At 38.4% G+C, this 20,345-nt stretch overlaps 1 protein-coding gene across 3 annotated transcripts in view; it reads right to left on the bottom strand.

Moving 5' to 3' along the window:
* The window catches only part of osbpl2 (oxysterol binding protein like 2), a 74,241-nt gene that overhangs the window by 14,627 nt on the left and 39,269 nt on the right, over positions 1-20,345 (bottom strand). For 2 of the 3 annotated variants that reach the window (XM_003220697.4, XM_016993462.2), the window contains 6 exons: positions 14,615-14,750; positions 13,377-13,452; positions 8,219-8,353; positions 7,083-7,180; positions 5,712-5,894; positions 1,209-1,316 (listed from right to left, as the gene is read on the bottom strand). In XM_003220697.4, the coding sequence (XP_003220745.1) occupies positions 1,209-1,316; positions 5,712-5,894; positions 7,083-7,180; positions 8,219-8,353; positions 13,377-13,452; positions 14,615-14,750 (736 nt within the window). Of the gene's footprint in view, positions 1-1,208; positions 1,317-5,711; positions 5,895-7,082; positions 7,181-8,218; positions 8,354-13,376; positions 13,453-14,614; positions 14,751-15,701; positions 15,818-20,345 lie in introns of those variants that run through there. The other variant, XM_062979021.1, reaches the window with a different exon arrangement.

Below are 20,345 nucleotides of genomic sequence, written 5' to 3'. Positions count from 1 at the left end.
AAGGGTGAATTACTTATTGTAAATGTTATTCCTGAGGTTTGGGGCGCCAAACAGCTATGCTGAAAGGCTGATGACCTCTGATGAACTGAAGTTGATAGTGATTGGCTTTGAGGTTGAATAATTCTATCTGCAATTTATTTAATCAAAATGTATATTATGAATATTTTACTATAACACATCTTCTAATTTCCTATAGAACATCTAATTTTAAGTGGATTATACTCTGATACTTTATTAATAATATCCCAATATCCCAAATGCCTTTCATCTCAAAATGAAAGAAAAGTCTAAAAAGGAAATGTGGAATAAATGTGAAAAATCAACTATGGATGAATAACACTTGTTGTGAAATGCTGAAATATGTAGCCAGTAATTACATACCTCATTACAATAGTCGTAGTACAAAATAACTATTACAGAGACTACAGATCAAATAGTTAGCCTTGTGTGGTTTTATTTTCAAATTCATTTCAAATTTGATTTTTAAGATTTTGCTGAACCCCTAGAATGATTTTATGGAACCCTAGAGTTCTACAAAACACAGTTTGGGAACTACTTTGTAGGCTCCTCCAAGATTTCTCCATCTAAGATAGAACCTATTGCTTGTCTACAGATGATTAAATCTCTGGCCTTATGAATTTATTTATTTATTTATGTACCTTTTTTATCCCACAGTCTCTACAACAATAACAGGATAATTTAGTCCAGAAGGAGGAGCTGGTAAAAATCTAGAGACAAGCAAGTGTTCCAAAAATCAGGGAGAACACCTCATAGTAGGAAGTATGGCATCTGCTCTCTGCTTCTCCATCACCTTCTTTTGTTTACATCAAACAAATACTTGCCTAATTGTTGTTTTACAGAATATCCTATCTGAGATTCCAGTTGACAATCCTGATGTTGGTTCTGAGGTGAAGGTCACTGAGTCATTGTTACCAAAATCATCATTATCAAAGAAAATCTTAGAAAACAACTCTTATAACTGGAGCGAATGTGTTTGTATCAGTCAGAAACCTAAGAATTCATTCCCACAAGCACATTTTTACTTAAAACAGTAAGGAAAAATGAGCATCCACCCAAACAGGCCATTATTTCCTAGCTGTATTCCAAATAATGAGCAGAAAATTTTGACACTTAAGTGATTCTACCACCCACAGCCCTGTTCTACTTGCAGTTTTCAGGAAGTAAAATGTGATTCAAACAGATGTTACCTGTGATTTATAATTTCTACTGTCCCATATTGTTCTATCCAAAGCTTGCCAATAATTACATTATGTACACAGCATGTAGGATTTGTCCACGTGTAAGACTCATTATGCCTGTGAGGGGAAAGAAAAGCCTAATCAGATGCTAGAGAATTGAAAAAGAGAATTAACTAAAATTCATCTGAAATTAACATTAGTTTATTTGTTTCAAATTCATCATCCAACAAAGCATTCCTGTTTGCATAGTATTCTCTTCAGCATTCACCATTAGCCTTTTTCAATGTGTAATACTTTGAAATGATGACAATCTCAAAAGCCTCTGAATGAAAGGATGGAAGTATGCCTGAAGTTACTTAATAATCCGAAAATGAGGTTATGGCTGCTAATGCCTTGTTCCAAGGGTGGCCTAAAAAGTGTAAACAGGTAGCTATACTTTTGTTTTGGTTTTTAGCCTTTCATTTCTACATTCTTTACAACAGAACACTGTTAAAGTCATGGAACATTTCAAACTTCATGCAAACAAACCTGGAATTGAAAATCTTTAGAGTTTTATATGAAAAACAGATACCATTGATTTACCTTAGGAACACTTTTACACTTATAAGAAAGCAACTCCCCACCCCAAACAAGTCTTGTCAAGACACCCTGTGGTAAGATTACTTTAGAATAACCTTGAATTGGAAATGACTTGAAGGAATGCAACAACAAAGTTGTAATACAGTTCTCCTCCCACAACTGCAATTCCTAATGTATCCTTATAATGCCAGATAGAATTTTCCATAAAGCGACTGGCACTATTACCAGAAATGTTTAAATCTGCTACAGACATTAACAGAATGTACCCATATGCATAATTCATCTCAGTAGAATGGAAAATTGTGGAGAGAAAGGTTTGGCTGGGATTTGTCAAGTTGTCTGATTTTAAAGAAAAAGATAAACTACTTCACCTGTGACATGTTATTCTTTTTTATCATATCCAGTCATTTCTGATTATCCAATTATAGATTTTTAAGTCTTTTAAAGATTTTAAACCTAACAGGACTAATTTCGAAGCAGACTGTCATAGAATAGCACTGCAACCGCCTTCCAAATAGAATTGTAATTAGATTTACTCCACTACAGTTTCCCATCTAGAGCTATGTTTGCAAAGTCCTACAAATCTAGTAGAGATTGGAGCATAAAGCAAGAGCAACTTGCTCTGCATCTGTATCTAACAGTGATGAGCCAGATGCTTCCATAAATTCACAACCAGGGCAAGACGACAACAGACCTCCCCGGACAATTTTGTACTCAGTAGGTACACTGCTCTTGAATATGGCCAGAGAAAAGACACCAATCATCTCCTTGATTTTAACAGCCATCTAAAACAGTTTCCATTCTCACATATTTTAACCGGACGATTCATGAGCTCAATATGTGTCATATGAAATAACTTAGGAAATTACTCTATCCAGTTTCTTCATACCAATCAAAATATTCTAAACCTCCATCATGTGACCACACAATGTCTCCAACGTTTTAATACCTATGTTTTTAGAGTTTATAAATCTGGATAAGGAATTTTTAAATTCAATTTTCCAGATAGTTTGCAAATATTGTACAGAACAATGTATGATTTTTTGATCTATTAATTAAATAATATACTAAATATCCTCTTCCTGCCTGAAGACACATCTGGTGCTCTGCAGAAATCGGAGGTGGGAGCTCTCAGAGTAGAGACAACCATGGGAGATTCAGAAACCTGGGTCTTATATCATAACATTCAAGATAGGGGAAAGCCAGAGAACTTGGGTGGAATATCATTTCATGAAGAGACTGTAAAGAACTGAATTTGAATACTAAAAGCAGACATATATTTTGTGATATCTTTCTCAATACAGAATTTATATTGATGTCAGGCTCTGCTCTTAAGTTATTTTGCATTTTAGACTTTGACCTCGTTATTACAGAAGGCCATTTGTGAATCCTGTCTTGCATATTTATCAGGTTTCACAGTTCTTCTCTTTTGTATTCTGAAAATATTCAGATTTATCCATTTGCCCGTTCTATTAGTGATATTACTGAAATTAAAGAATTCCATGTACTGTGAAATGTTAAAGCTATTGGTATTATTGGGAATTATCTATATATATAAAAGAGTGATGGCATCACGGCAATTCACAAAACAACAAAAGTACAGGCCCCCCAACCTCAAAATTTGACAACACAACCCATCATCCACGCCTCAAGGTTGATACAACAAAAAGAAAAGAAAAATAAAGTCCTAATTAGAGGGAGAGCAATAATTTTTTTTATCCAATTGCTGCCAGTTTAGAGGGCTAATCTCTGCCCACTTGGTTGCCTAGCAACCAAGGGACAGCCAGGTTTCAGTTAGGGGACAGGCAGATTTAGGCCTCACTTAGACTTCTTCCACAGATTATCTAATTTGCACTGGATTATATGGCAGTGTAGACTCAAGGCCCTTCCATACAGCTATATAACCCATTTATAATCTTATATTATCTGCTTTGCACTGGATTATCTTGACTCCACACTGCCATATAATCCACTTCAGTGTGCATTTTATACAGCTGTGAAGAAGGGGCCTCATATAATCCAGTACTAAGCAGATAATATAAGATTATCAATATACAGTAGAGTCTCACTTATCCAACGTAAACAGGCCGGCAGGATAAGTGAATATGTTGGATAATAAGAAGGGATTCAGGAAAAGCCAATTAAACATCAAATTAGGTAATCGTTATACAAATTAAGCACCAAAACATCATATTATACAACAAATTTGACAGAAAAAGTAGTTCCATGCGCAGTAATGCTATGTAGTATTTACAGTAGAGTCTCACTTATCCAACACTCGCTTATCCAATGTTCTGGATTATCCAACGCATTTTTGTAGTCAATGCTTTCAATATATCGTGATATTTTGGTGCTAAATTCATAAATACAGTAATTACTATATAGCATTACTGTGTACTGAACTACTTTTTCTGACAAATTTGTTGTCTAACATGATGTTTTGGTGCTTAATTTGTAAAATCATAACTTAATTTGATGTTTAATAGGGTTATCCTTAATTCCTCATTATCCAACATATTCGCTTATCCAATGTTCTGCCGGCCCGTTTATGTTGGATAAGTGAGACTCTACTGTACTGTATTTACAAATTTACCACTAAAATATCACAATGAATTTAAAACACTGACTACAAAAACATTGATTATGAAAAGGCAGACTGCGTTGGATAATCCAGAACATTGTATAAGCGAATGTTGGATAAGTGAGATTCTTCTTTAATATGAAATAATTACTGGGATAGAATAATGCAGAACAATATAATCTCTAAAACCAGGACAGTAAATAAACAGGGGAATTCCACACAGGAAACAATCGGGGCCAGCTAACACCTCCCGACAAAGTATTCCCATCATCAAAGTCTGGCAAATCCTGTTTTCTCAGGGCCACAGACAGTAGAAGCACATAAAATATCGCAAACAACACCACTCTGAAAACAAGGGAATTCCAGACAGGAAACAATCAGGGCCAGCTAACACCTCCCAACAAAAAATTCACTCAGGGAGGAAACAGCCAGGATTTAAAGCTGCAAGGCCATTACATCCTAATCATTTTTCCTAATTGCAGCATTCATACTTGCCTCCAACAAACAAAAAAACCCAATCAGAAATATTGTATATTCACAACCTTTAGGAAATAATATCCCCTGATGGCGCAGCGTGTTAAAGCGCTGAGCTGCTGAACTTCTGGACCGAAAGGCCGCAGGTTTGAATTGGGGATCAGAGTGAGCCCTCACTGTTAGCCCCAGCTTCTGCCAACCCAGAAGTTCGAAAACATGCAAATGTGAGTGCATCAATAGGTACTGCTCCGGCGGGAAGGTAACGCCGCTCCATGTAGTCATCCCACATGACCTTGGAGGAGTCTACGGACAACGCCGGCTCTTCGGCTTAGAAATGGAGATGAGCACCAACCTCCAGAGTCAGACACGACTGGACTTAATGTCTGGGGAAAACCTTTACCCTTGACCTTAACTACCACCAATTCCTCAATACTTTATTTCCCATACCACCAGACTTCGCCACAGCAACGCGTGGCCGGGCACAGCTAGTTTATTATAAAAGTCCAAGATTATGATAACTCTTTGTTGTATCAACACACACACTTCAGAGCAGTTCTGCAGACAGAACAATTCACTTTTGATTCAGTAGATATCAAATGCCTAAGGGGGAAAATGAGGTCCAAACACTGCAGACATGTGATCTGCATATCCAACCATATGATTGCAAACATCCTTTCAAATTGCCCCAACCAATCCATATGTTGCAATATGTGTGTACGTGCGTAATACCACATCTCTTAGTCCACTTTTTAAAATCTGCATTATACAATCTCAATGACTCACAGGCATACATATTTCTGGAAAAGATCACTAAAAACTTATTTATTTAGAACAGTGTTCAGTTATGCATAGATAACAGAAGAAAAAAATAGACCTACTTTAAGAGTTCCAAAGTTATTGTTCCCCGAGGTTCCGCTTCAACGCTCTTCCCCCAGAACTTCAGTTTAGGGTAAATTGATCCATGAAAAATGAAGTCCTGATTTAAGCCTTCTGAATAAAATGCACTGACAGGTGGGTGATGACTAACCTGTTCAGAAATAAACCTAAAACCTAAATCCTCCCTGGAAATAAGAAAAGCAATGTACAATATAACTGACAGTCACACAAAAAAGACAGAAAACCATATGTTAATGTGAACCCACAATTTCTCGCAGCCAAAAGAACACATATGAATTTTTGCTTGCTGAAACTAGTCTTGCCATCAATGTCATGTAAGAGTTAAAAAGAACTATTCTCCTACCTGTCCCACCACACTAGACTTTTTGACATTCTGATAAAACAGATTTAATAAAATATTTTAACACTGGCAGAGATCCTGTATCACTGATGTAGTTATGAATGAATAACTAAGTATTGTCTATTGGTCCAACCTCCCAAACCAATTTCCCCTACTTCCAAAGCCAGGCATTTGAGACATAAATGGTCTGCAATCAGCAGCCACAGAATCAGTTGGAAGGAGTCCTATAAACCATCAGGTCCAGCCCCTTATTCGATGCAGGATCTCCAACTGGAGCATCCCCAGCAGGTAACTGTTCAGTCTTGTTTTGAAGACAAGCAAAGGAGGAGAGTTTGCTAAGCCAAGACTCACTCTATTAAGAAGTTCCTTCTAACGTTCCATTGAGATCCCTCCTGTAACTTAAAACCATTAGATCCAGCTTTACTCACTGAAACAACAGAGGACAAGCCTAATTTCTCCACTTTGAAGATTTGGATGAACTACTCAGTTTTCAAAACTAAAATGAACAAGCCCAGCCCCTTCAATCTTCCCTTGTATATTTTGTTCTCCATATCTCTTACCACTCCATTGAACTTTCACTTTGACTTAGCTATATCTTTCTTAAAATGAGGTGATCATTCCAAATGAGGCCTGACTAATGTAGAATATAGGGGAACTATTACTTCCTCTGACTTGGAAATTATGCTTCTATGAATGCAGGCTAAAATAGCCTTTATTTCTTTTGCTGCAGCATCACCCCTTAGCCAAATATCCCTCCTCCTATACATGTGCATTTGGCTTTTGTAGTCTAAATGTATACTTTTACATTTGGCTCTGTTGAATGTAATTGTATTAATTTCAGCCCAGTCTTGTATTTCATTTTTTAATTCTGTTCCTATCTTACAATGTGTAAGCTATCCTTCTCAGATTTTTTTATAATCTGCTAATTTGATAAGGACTTCCATCACCTTCTCTTGCCAGCATTTCCCCCCTCAGTACAAATGCTGAGATAATAACAGACCTAGTTACTCACCTGATTAATTCATATGTTTCTCCAAGGAGAGGGTTAAATGGTTTGCCAGTTCTCTCCCACTGAGAGGCGACAGCAGAGACAGCAAAAGCAGCAACAGCCTGCAAAATCCATACAGGTAAAGAATTTTCATTGAAAACAGTGAACAATTCCAAAATAACAATTATTTTACCACATATCTTAATTACAGTTTAATTATTTTCACTTTTGGAGACAATTTCCAAACTCGAGAAAAGCTCTGGACAATTTGATAGTGGTGTTGTAATTTCTTTCTAAACCTGCTCAGTCTAGATTTATATAAATTCTGAGGTTGTTATGGACACCCATGTCTGAATTCTGAGATAAATAAACTTTGGAAAGTTAATACAGCCTCAATATTCTCCCCAGAATTCAAAGTTATATATAATTACCTCTGGGATCAGATATATAGTCATTTACTTAGGTTCAAAATAAATTATGCTGAGGTTTGCATATATTTTGAAGCTGCTAAACCTTCATCTATTACAATCTTTGTTCAATCAATCACCTGAACATAATCCCCTCCACACAGTTTTACTCTCATGAATTGCTAAATGATATCTATGAATAAACAAGTCGGCTTAAATACTTATTACAGCAGGTCTCAGGAACCCATTAATGTGCCAGTGGCAAAATCTGCCACTTTTTATAGAACATATGAGGAAGCGCATTTTGTTTTTAGGAAGAATCCTAGAGGCCTCTAGGAGTGTGCTTCTCCTTAAAGATATAAGGTTGGCATGCCCCTCTACATGGTCCTCATTTTTATCTTTAAAATGATGATTTTGCTGATAGAATAGCAGAGGTTTTGAAGGATGCATGAGTAGGATATGGCCTCGGTGTGTAATGTAGGGCCTCAGTCACTAAAATCAGATCATCCTTGTGTCACAATAATTATGATGATAGTAATGACATCGTCGTCATTGTCATCAATTTTCCACTTTTTTTTTGTGCAAAAGTTGAATTCAAGGTGGCTCAGAATTTTATAGGATTGTGAAAAATTATTCATAACTTACTAAGTTTCTTTATGTATGGTAGGCTGTCAGTCATTGTAATACACACAATTTGAATTGGAAAAAGAGAGAGATCTCATCAAGTCACAGAAAAGATGGGAAAAACATTACCTGCATTCTTTCTAGAGGATCTGAATGACAGCATGCTTTATTAATGAGGTATGTGTGTTCCATATATTCAGTTATACGTTGGAGGAAGCTCAGGGGTTCATTGAAGGCAATAGGCATGGTAATCTTAGACAGCTCCTAAACCATGAGGGAGGGAGGGAGGAATATGAGTCATAGACAGCTATGTAAAAATATAAAATAATGGTTGGTAACAGAATGTGACATGATAAAAAAGACTAACTTTACCCAATCATCCTACCTTTGCATAATTTCCAGGAGAGTTTAGCATAAATAACAGGTGTTATTTAGCATAAACACAGATGGACTGTAGCCCATATCCCCTGATGCTTTGCTATTATGGTAAGCCAAAATTATCTATCATTTGCATTATCTCAGTAAAGTTTCCTACACTAAAAGTGATCTCCAGGACCATGAACAGTGATAACACAATAGAAGATTAGCTCAATTTTACCTCTTAATTTCATTATTCACATCCTATTATTATCTGCATATTTTGGTGTCTAATTTAAACAGGAAATGGTTCCCATATGCAACATTATTACACATATTAAACAAAGTCCAATTATTCCATGAATATTGTATGTAGGTCCAGCTGTCCAATCTTTTTTTAAAAAAACATAGTAAAGCCTGGAAAAAAATTCAAAAGACAGTGATACAATTTGTGCATCCTTTCAAACTGCCAAACACTCCACATTTGCATTTTAAGAAGAAAATGGAGAGGCGGAGCACAAAGATTTATAACATTCAAAAACTGTGGGTGGAGGAATCAACTGACTCTTTCAAATACTGGAACTAGATGGTATAAAATCCAGATTTATCCAAAAGATAAATGCACACACAATGTTACTGCAAGATGCTACAATGGCTGAAATTATAGGTCCCTTTATAAAAGATGAGAAAAAGTTAAGCACACATAAAACAGAATTAACTAGAGAACATTCTGTAGTTCCTCTTATATTGTTTTACTGATTGTGTTTTGTACCCAGATTTCAAAGATGCGGGGTTTTTATTATGACAATATTTTTTACATCACTTTTTCTGTTTAGCTTCACAGGGCCCTTCTCATTTAAAGGTGGGATATGCATTTAGTAGATAAATACTAACTCCATTAACTCGGTAGATCCATGACCAGAGTAACATAGAACTACAGAATCATAAAGCTAGAAGATGCCTCATGGGACATCAGATCCAACCCCCTACTTAATGCAAGATCCCCAGTTAGACTTAGAGCATCCCCACCAGATAGTTGTTAAGCCCACTTCTTAAGATGTCCAGACAAAAAGACCTCACCACCACTCTAGGCAATTGGTTCAACTGTTGAACTACTCTTGCTGTAAAGATCTTGCATCTAATGTTCAATCAAATTCTATTCTCCAGTAAGCTCAAATCATTAGACCTAGACCTTCCCTCTGGGGAGGCAAAGAACAGGTCTGATCCTTCTTCTCTATGACAGCCCTTGAGGGCTTCTTTTCAACAATTCAAATATGCTTAGCTATTTCAACTTTCATCATACATTTTCTTCCCAACAACCAAGAAATTGTATCATCCTCTTGAAGACAGCCCTTGCTGCTTCATTTCTCTAAGCCTAAGCAGCACAGAGACAGTTATTTCATCAATGATAAGTCAGCAACGCTTAATTCAATCATAGCCCGACCATATCTCCCTATCTCTATAATGAAAATTGTTCTGCCTCTCATGCAATCCAGTAATGATAGAAGGAAAGTGTTAAGATAGATGCAGATAAAAAGACTAAATAATTAGAAGAGTAAAATGAACTTTAAAAGTCAGCTGTCTTACACCAAAAACACTACCCCTAAGCACAAGAAGTTCCAACATTCTTTTCCAGTGCAGTAAACAAAAAGGAACTAATGGCAAAGGAAGGAGCATCCCTAACATGGGAGGAACAGAGGGATAGTGCTCCTGCCAAAAATGCTCAGCTTCGCTTCCAACAATAATAATAATAATAAATAATAAACCTTTATTTATATACCGCCCTATCTCCCGGATGGGACTCAAGGCGGTTTACAGTCATAAAAGCAACACAAACATTACATAACAACATAATACAATTACTCAAAAACCTGCCGACACCACCAGGTCTTCAGTTCCTTATGGAAATTGGATAATGTAGGGGATTGCCTGATCTCTTTTGGCAATGCATTCCAGAGCCAGGGGGCCACTGCCGAGAAGGCTCGTTCCCTCGTCCCCACCAGCCGCACTTGAGACGGTGGTGGGAGTGCGAGAAGAGCCTCCCTGGAAGATCTCAAGGTCCGCACTGGCTCATAGGAGGAGATGCGATCATGGAGATAGGTAGGGCCCGAGCCGTATAGGGCTTTATAGGTCAAAACCTGCACCTTGAATTGGGCCCGGCAGTTTATCGGCAGCCAGTGGAGCTGCTTTAATAGGGGCATTGTGTGCTCCCTATAGCCGGCTCCCGTTAGAAGTCTGGCTGCCGATCTTTGAACCATTTGGAGTTTCCGGGCCGTCTTCAGGGGCAGCCCCACGTAGAGAGCATTGCAGTAATCCAGTCTGGATGTAACTAAGGCATGGACCACCATGGCCAAATCAGACTTCTCGAGGTATGGTCGCAGCTGGCGCACAAGTTTTAAATGTGCAAAGGCCCTCCCGGCCACCGCCGACACCTGGGCATCAAGCGTCAGAGATGAATCCAGGAGGACCCCCAGACTGCGGACCTGCGCCTTCAGGAGGAGTGCAACCCCATCGAGCACAGGTTGCCACCCAATACCCCGATTGGTCCCACGACTGACCAGGAGGGCCTCTGTCTTGTCTGGATTAAGCTTCAACTTGTTAGCCCTCATCCAGTTCGACACAGCCGCCAGGCACCGGTTTAGGGTCTGAGCGGCTTCCTTGGAGTTTGGTGGAAAAGAGTAGTAGAGTTGGGTGTCATCTGCGTAGAGAACTCCAAAACCCCGGATGACCTCTCCCAGCGGTTTCATGTAGATGTTGAAAAGCATGGGGGAGAGAATGGAACCTTGCGGGACCCCACAGGTCAAAGGCCAGGGGTCCGAGCAGGTGTCCCCCAGCTTCACCATCTGGGAACGACCCTCCAGGAAGGAGCAGAGCCACTGCAAAGCAATGCCCCCAAGACCCATTCCCAAGAGGATACCATGGTCGATGGTATCGAAAGCCGCTGAGATGTCCAGGAGAACCAGAAGGGATACACTCCCCCTATCTAGTTCTCTGCGGAGGTCATCCACCAAGGCGACCAAAGCCGTTTCAGTCCCATGACCAGGCCTGAAGCCAGACTGTGACGAATCCAGATAATCGGTCTCAACCAAGAATTCCTGGAGCTGAGAAGCAACCACTCTCTCCAGGACCTTGCCCAAAAATGGGAGGTTGGAGATTGGCCGGTAGTTGTTCAATAATAATGAATCTAAAGTCGCCTTCTTTAAAATGGGCCTCACAATTGCCTTTTTAAGGCAAGATGGAACATGCCCTTGCTGCAAAGAGGCATTGATGATACCCGTAAATGAATCAGCCAGCCCCCCACCGGCGAGTTTGATAAGCCAAGATGGGCAAGGATCTAGGATGCAAGTGGTCGCCCTCACCGCTCCAAGAACCTTGTCAACGTCATCAGGCTGAACAAGTTGAAACGAATCCAATAAAATCTGACAGACAGATGCCTCGGTTACATCCCCTGGTTCTGCACTAATGTCAGCGTCCAAGTCGGAGCAAATTCGAGCGACTTTGTCTGCAAAATGATGTGCGAACTCGCCACATCGGGTTGTCAGGTGATCAGAAGGCCCCTCCCCCTCAGTGGGATGGAGGAGCTCCCTGACCACCTGAAACAACTCTCTTGGTCTTTCTGGCTGTGCGCATTGCCACGGAGTATGCCTTAAGAGAGGCTTTAGCCCGTGTTCAGTCGGATACACAAGCTCTGCATTGGGACAAAACTATCCATACACATGAGTCACAGAAACCACAAAGATCAGCATGACATTGTTTGCTCTATGGTATGGAGGCTGAAGCACTGTGTTTACTTTTGCACAGGACCATATGAACATGAACTCAGTTGATAGCAGACAGTATTATCGCTTAGTGGTTTGTCTCCCCTTCCTACTTCCACATATCAGACAATTCCTGAGAACTGACAGAAGGGACTGGCTTGAATGTTCAATATAGGTTCTGATTAAAACGACAGAAACAACAGGTAGGCAAACTGCAGATGGTAGCCACAAAGGACACCTACCATGATCCCATTCACCCAACCACCCAAACGAGAAACTGTCCAAAAAACACAAGAAAATGTTGCTTTTCCCCATGCCTGTTTAAGCAGTTTCTATTTCTAAAAAAGAGGTAGAGTAACTCTTAAAACAGGCAAAAGAAGGTTTATGTTTAAATAGCAAATCACACAAACTTTCAAGGGGTATGTGTGAGAAATCTGATTGGGGCAAAACATTAGGAAAGGGAAGTCAAACTGGATATAGCCTTTGATGAATCATAAAAACTTACTAGCCCCAATTTAAATATTGCAGCGTTACGTATTCAAAGCAAATAAAGATTCTGAATCTGTACTTAGGACAAATTAACCATTTAGTATATTATCACAAACCCATTCTAATCAATTAAACCAGAATAAGGTTGTGAATAAAACGAGAATCAGCAACATAAACCTAATGTAAAAATGGATTTTATTTTTTCAAATCTAAAGGTCCCTTTTGAAGGATAGTAGAGGGGAACTAAGGCAACCATTTAGAGGGAACAAATTCCATGGTGACGAATCACTGAAGTATGTGCTGACCATCTAGTTATTTAACACAAAAATGAAATAATTACAAAACTAAAAATATAAGCTCTACAGTACAAATCAGTTCTTTACTAAATATATGAAGTAGCTCCCATACATATTGGGGCATGTCTTAATTTAGATAAATTAAAGCTGACACCACAATAAGTATTTCTGGCAAACTGTTGGACAACATGTTATTCAGAAGAATTTAAGCTTACTGTTAAGTAGTCTAATTAGAATTAGAAATTTCAAAGCTCATAATGCACTTATTTCTTGAAAACCCCTTTGTATTTCCAGTTTATAATAGCAAACATTGTTTTTCCATATCACAATGCATTATTTTGTCAAAAGAATCACAGCAAATTGCACTTTGATGAGACAGTAACTTACCAGTCCAATGCACTTTTTCAAGATACCCCAGACACTGAAATCACTCCTAGTAAACATTGGGGCAGGCAATGTTGTCCTGTAGGAAGAACAAATGAAAGGATTGGATTAGTATTACTGCCACTTACTTTTCTTGAAAAGCATCCATCGGCAGTGGTCACTATCCTCACTTGCACATATTAATGGCTGTACATCTTTGAAAGGATAGATATGAGACTCTGTAGGTCTCAATAATATGTCCAGAATGTAACGGTTATGTGCCAACAGGGTTTAATGCTGATTCCTACCCTGAATCTTTTTCTCCCCATATTTACATTAGACTGATACTTGATCTTCACAATATTATGAAGATGTTTAACTGTGATTTTCATCTGATGAACTGCCTAAATACATTTTTCTATAACTCTAGAAAGAAATGCATTGGGTGAGATTTTAAAATTGAGCAGTTATGTCTTGTTTGTGGGAAGCAATAGATTGATTCAAAGCAACAAGACGTCCAAAGGAAATATGCATTGACTTGAAGTATTGCTATTAACAACACAGAACAAAGCAAGATGTACTCTAAAAATTAGGCTGGACAAGGCAACTCAATGAAGCTAAACTAGAATTCTATGGATCTTTAACTCAAGCTAAAAGGCTGTGATTAGTCAAAAACATGGCATGTCACCTTTCAAACAAGTCACTCTTTCCGTTGTTTATGGTAAGTAACAAATATTCCCACACATCTAGATAAACATTCTTCATTTTATTAATTCAATAAGACTAAGTATTCAAGACATAAGTTTTATTGTTTGCACTAAGATATGATGTGGTCATTAATACATATCGTCCATCTCTTATTAGTACTGTTGTAGTAGGCGAATGTAAAAATTAACACTAGTTGCTTGATTGTTTTACTAAGGACTGCATTTTATGTGAGTTTTGCATTTCATTCAAAATATTTTTTAAAGAATGACAATTACGTATACTTTCTAAAAATCCTCAACAAAGGAAAATTCCGGCTATAGGTCTATCTAAAAGCAGAACAGCATCTATCATTGTCTAGTATAATCATAAAATGCCATTCTTTAGGTTGCAAAAGAGTACCTTCAACCCTTCTTCCAAGGAAGAAGAAATCAATTGAATGAATTTCAAGTGTGGTTGTCAAATAATTACGTCTTAACAGACATCTGTGTGAAAGGTGCCCTATTATCTGGCATGAACTAAATAGCAAATGCATCTCAGCCAGCTCTAGAGAATACCTGTGTTTCTTGATTCCATTCTTTTGCAAAGGCCCATCTCCATTGTGTCTTCCTGCCCTATGACTTTGGTGGGCATCCACATCAACTTTATGAACTGCTTCTGAAAATTCTCCAGAAGAATTATCAGAATCAAAGCCTGTGTAAAGAAAAGTTCATAATCACACTCAAGATACAAATAGGGATTCTTTTGTTTTAGTATGTAATTAGTCAAAGCAGTAGGAAAGTGAAGCAGTGATTTCAGACAGGTAATAAAAAGCAAAAGAATATACCACAGCATCAAACTGATTTGTCTCTAATGCAAATAGCCCCTGTGTTTGTGTTCCTCAAATCAAAACTTGATTGTATAAGTTGACCTCGTGTATTAGTAGATGGAAACTCTGTTGTCAAAAATATGAATTTTGATATGATGCCATTGCTTGGGCTGGAGAAGCGGCTGGAAAGTGGGTGAGTGATGGGGAGTGATCATCCACTTGCTTACTCATGAGTAAACCACCACTCTCCATGCTGAGCAGCCCGAAGGGAAGGAGTTTAGTCTATTCCAAGAGAACCTAAACAAAGCACCGTACTCTTTCCACTACAGAAGTTGGGACAATAAAGACCTTCTACCACCACCATTTCTTTGCCCAGGCATGATGGAGACAGGTACACACAGTGACCCATGTATAAGCCAACCCAGATTTTTGTGGTTTCTTGTCAAAATATTGACTTATACTAGTAGTTTCTTATATTAGTTCAATATTAATTACAGTCTGTTTGAAATAGCTTTTCTGTTTCATTAATACTAGCGGGTGTTTGTTTCTGAGTAAAGTTAATGCACTGATCTGATTCACTGTGTAGCAGCTGAGGAAAAGTTATGCACCCTGATGGGCCCATTATTCTTCTCAAGAAAACATTTCTGCAAAAGCAATAAAATACATCTGAATTGAATTTTTAAAAATCTTAGCTGCTAAAACTTTCATTATTTTAAAGAGTATAGTGAGTTCTAAAGTTCACAGACATGCTGAAGCTCAGATAGGCACACAAACTTTATGTTCATAAGTTGATGGATTATACTCAGTAGATTGTCTATGACATCCAGACTCCTTACTATTAAAGCTGGCCTCTGGAAATCTGAAGTACTTTCCAGCTTTGCCCATGAATGCTTAACTTTCCCGCTAGCAGATGGGATGTTTACCTACGGCAGAATCACATTTGTTGCAGAGTTCACACAGAACTACATCTACAAGGTAGGTCATTTATGATACAGCCACATTAAGAGTTCTAAAGAATTGGGCCATTTGTGACACATATGCCTGCCATCTGGGATAAAAGCAGTCTGCATATTGTCACCAATGTCCCTTTTTTCTTACATTGTGTAATGTATTTGGGACAAAATATCCTATGCCATTTTATGGTCAAAATATGATGCAGAGAAACTAAAATGCTCACTGAGAAACAACCCCTCTTTCTGCTTGAAGGTGGAGGGCAGCAGGCATATGATCACTTGAACCAGCCCAGAAAGGACTAAGGGGTGGTACTGATGTCATGAGAAGAAGGGATAGGAAAAACATGGTACAAATTTCCAGATATTTCATCATGAATTCTTTTCTTTATTTGCAACAGAAAGAAATAAGATGGTTACTTTCTTGATATACAGTCTGAAATCATTCCTAAAAACCAGTTAGAACAAAAAGGGTTTTACCTGCCGATGAAAGGGGGGGGGGGGTCATACTATACAACAACAGCCAAAATAGTAAGATTATATATCCCTTCCTTAGGCAGAGATAATTTTATTTCTCAAGAAACTTCCATACTATTACGTCTAGAAAAGCTTCTAGATACTGTATAGGTTAAACATAGAATCATAGAATCATAGAATAGTAGAGTTGGAAGAGACCACATGGGCCATCTAGTCCAACCCCCTGCTAAGAAGCAGGAAATCGCATTCAAAGCACCCCCGACAGATGGCCATCAAGCCTCTGCTTAAAAGCCTCCAAGGAAGGAGCCTCCACCACAGCCCCGGGGAGAGAGTTCCACTGTCGAACAGCTCTCACAGTGAGGAAGTTCTTCCTGATGTTCAGGTGGAATCTCCTTTCCTGTATTTTGAAGCCATTGTTCCGTGTCCTAGTCTGCAGGGCAGCAGAAAACAAGCTTGCTCCCTCTTCCCTATGACTTCTTCACATATTTGTACATGGCTATAATGTCTCCTCTCAGCCTTCTCTTCTGCAGGCTAAACATGCCCAGCTCTTTAAGCCGCTCCTCATAGGGCTTGTTCTCCAGACCCTTAATCATTTTAGTTGCCCTCCTCTGGACGCTTTCCAGCTTGTCAACATCTCCCTTCAACTGTGGTGCCCAAAATTGGACACAGTATTCCAGGTGTGGTCTGACCAAGGCAGAATAGAGGGGGAGCATAACTTCCCTGGATCTAGACGCTATTCCCCTATTGATGCAGGCCAGAATCCCATTGGCTTTTTTAGCAGCCGCATCACATTGTTGGCTCATGTTTAACTTGTTGTCCACGAGGACTCCAAGGTCTTTTTCGCACACACTGCTGTCAAGCCAGGCGTCTCCCATGCCACATGCCAAATGTGGTCCCAATAAAAAAAGTTATTAAATACTTTTTCATTATACTACTACAGGTAAGTTTTTCTCATATAAGCACCTAAAAGTTTTTCCAGATGTTGGTAGCCTCACTCAGAACAGAAAGAGCTTAGATCTGAAGAGAAGTTACTTTTTTCTCTTGCTAAAGATGTTGAAATATTTTGCCTGTATTTTGTGACTATTTCTCCCCTCAGTGCCCACATGGCCAAAGAGGGGAATCGTCTCTAAAATCACTAATATCCCTGACAATAACAAATAAAACCAACAAATTTACTAAATGTAATCCTGTGATTCCAGCATTGTATTTTTTGTCACCTGTATGATTTTAGTACCTTGGCCTGATAAATACACCAACTGAGAGTTGAAAAATTGCATGATGTATTTTGTGTACTTTTGTTTTGGCCCAATAATAGTATTGATGTTTTGTGGATTTTGGCTGTTGTTGCATCTACCAGTAAAGTACATGTATTGACTCCTACAGTGAGTACAAATTTTACCAACTCAAGCCCATGTTACATATGCTTCCAAGTAGATGCAACGTTAAGAGCAAAGTACAACATCCAGATTATGTTGTTACAGTAGAGTCTCACTTATCCAAGCCTCGCTTATCCAAGTTTCTGGATTATCCAAGCCATTTTTGTAGTCAGTGTTTTCAATATATCGTGATATTTTGGTGCTAAATTCGTAATTACAGTAATTACAACATAACATTACTGCTTATTGAACTGCTTTTTCTGTCAAATTTGTTGTAAAACATGATGTTTTGGTGCTTAATTTGGAAAATCATAACCTAATTTGATGTTTAATAGGCTTTTCCTTAATCCCTTCTTATTCAAGATATTCGCTTATCCAAGCTTCTGCCGGCCCGTTTAGCTTGGATAAGTGAGACTCTACTGTACTATTACTACGACTACATTTTTATCCTACCTTTTGACTGTGTAAATAGCACTCACAGCAGCTAGCATCATCACTAAAATACATTTAAACAATAGAAACAATAACGTATTGACTTGAAGTTGACTTGCTAACAAGTTGTGTCCTTGGGTTTCATAAAAGTGGGAGGATTTACAGCTGGAAAGCCAATTATGTAGTAATAGACAAAGGGATTGAAATACTGTCAGAAATAATGAGGTTTAACTAAATGATGCTGAACCAGAATCTTCCATGTCCCCCTTCTATCCCAACAGACACACACACTAAACTAACAGCCCCTTTTTGCACTGAGATAAGATAAACCGAATGATACAAGTGGGAATCATCATGTAATAGTAGATAAAAGCTCAATCACTGTGATCCAAGTCCTACAAATCATCAACCTCATCATGCTAAAATCCAATTTTTATTTCCCAACAAGAACCTCACCAATTTGTTTTTGTGAACAGCTAAACCTTCCTTTTTTCTTTTATGTTTCAGAGAAAATAAAAATTAAGCCATACACCAACGTCCAAGGCAAAGAACACAGGTGGTGCTTTTTTTGGTATTTTTTCTTTTAGTGGCAAACACGTCACTCCTTAATCTACACTACTGCAGAACGACATTCCAACAAGTGTAATAATTACTCAGTGATGTTAAGATCACATGGTATCTCAATATGTAATTTGGCAACATTAATACTTACATTCATGAGGAGCCAGTGTAATTAAATTGAAGATCAATTTTAGCAGGTGTCAATACATAAGAGACTATCTAAAATGTCACTATTATGCTACACATAGCAATGATAACTCCAATGCCCATCAAACAAGATACCAAAACTAAGATATCAAAACTCCTAAATTATAAAAGTAATGAACACTCATGAACCTATCAATACAAGACAGCTGTTGTAGTTATATAGTTATAGTTACCTGTACTGGTGTGTGTAAAACAGTCAAAAAGCTCAAACCACAAGAAAATATTTTATTGCCTGTTCCCATTCTTATGGGGTTATTTTTTTATTAATGTGATATGTAAGCATGATATGTCTAGACATATTCTGAAATTCTCTCAATCATGAAGATATATTCCCTGCCTTGCAAGGAGTTTCTTTAAAAAAAATTACCCTAGGATTTCTGCATATGATATGAAGGGGGAGAAGTAGCTGGTAATTTTGCTTCAAAAATGTTTTGAATTTGAGTGATGGTAGAGTATGTTATACTTATATTTAGCACAAGTTGTCATTCGAATACAGATGTAGACACATCCCATTATTTTTGAATATATATTTTCTGATTGTATATTAGATTGTTTCTGTCAAATAATTAATAAAATAATTTTTAAAAGACAGCTGTTAATGTGTAGCAGAAACATGTTTCTAACACATTATATTTTGCAGACTTGGAGGCAGAAAAGAAACTAGAACACAGAAGTTTTAGCACAGCTGAAATATCTAGTACAAAACAGCAAAAAAGATTTGGCACAAAGTTGTTAAAAATCTGAACTTGGAAATGTGTTTTAATATGAGATACCCAGGCAGATATGCATTGTGGTGTTACTTCCTTCCTGTCTTCTTTGAAAAACTGAACATGAAATTTGGAACTGTACTTTGAATGTGCACAACAATGTTATCGTACCATTCTAAATCTGACTATCCACTGCTTCATCATACAGCTTTCAAATACAAAACGAATGCTTCCATTGCTCTGGCCATATCTACACTGACCACTTAGTTTGGTATAGATAAGGATCAGCTCTTCAGTGGCTATGATATAGGATAAAACAGGACAAGGCCTAGCCCCATGTTACCCAAAGTTGGCAAGGGGGGTGTCCAAATTCTACCACAGAATTCTGACTTTCTCCCAACCTAGGGCTTGTGGGGCCAGATGGTCCAGTTCCCAAACTGAACCAACCACAACTGTCCCACCTGCCATCCCATGATTCTCAGACTTGGGGAATCATCCTCCCACCACCATGTTGTGGCAGTCTCTGGCTGCAACACAGGTCCTGCTTGTTCCCCCTCATTTACCATGGCATCAGCCAGGGTAATGAGATGTTTAGGAAGTAAGGGGAGAGAAAGGGGGGTTTCTTCCTCTCTCTGCTCCCTCAGCACCACAGCCAACTTCACAGCACACTTTGAAAAATAGGTAGAACTTGTGTCATGGCCAGAAACTGCTACAACATGGAGGGCAGGGGGGACAGCAGTGCCAAACCTTGGGGACTCCTTTCTACCTCT

This window comes from Anolis carolinensis, chromosome 4 (assembly GCF_035594765.1).
Source record: "Anolis carolinensis isolate JA03-04 chromosome 4, rAnoCar3.1.pri, whole genome shotgun sequence".
Taxonomy (NCBI): Eukaryota; Metazoa; Chordata; class Lepidosauria; order Squamata; family Dactyloidae; genus Anolis; species Anolis carolinensis.
The sequence above is the reverse complement of the archived record's forward strand: the minus strand, read 5'-3'. Positions and strand labels throughout refer to the sequence as shown.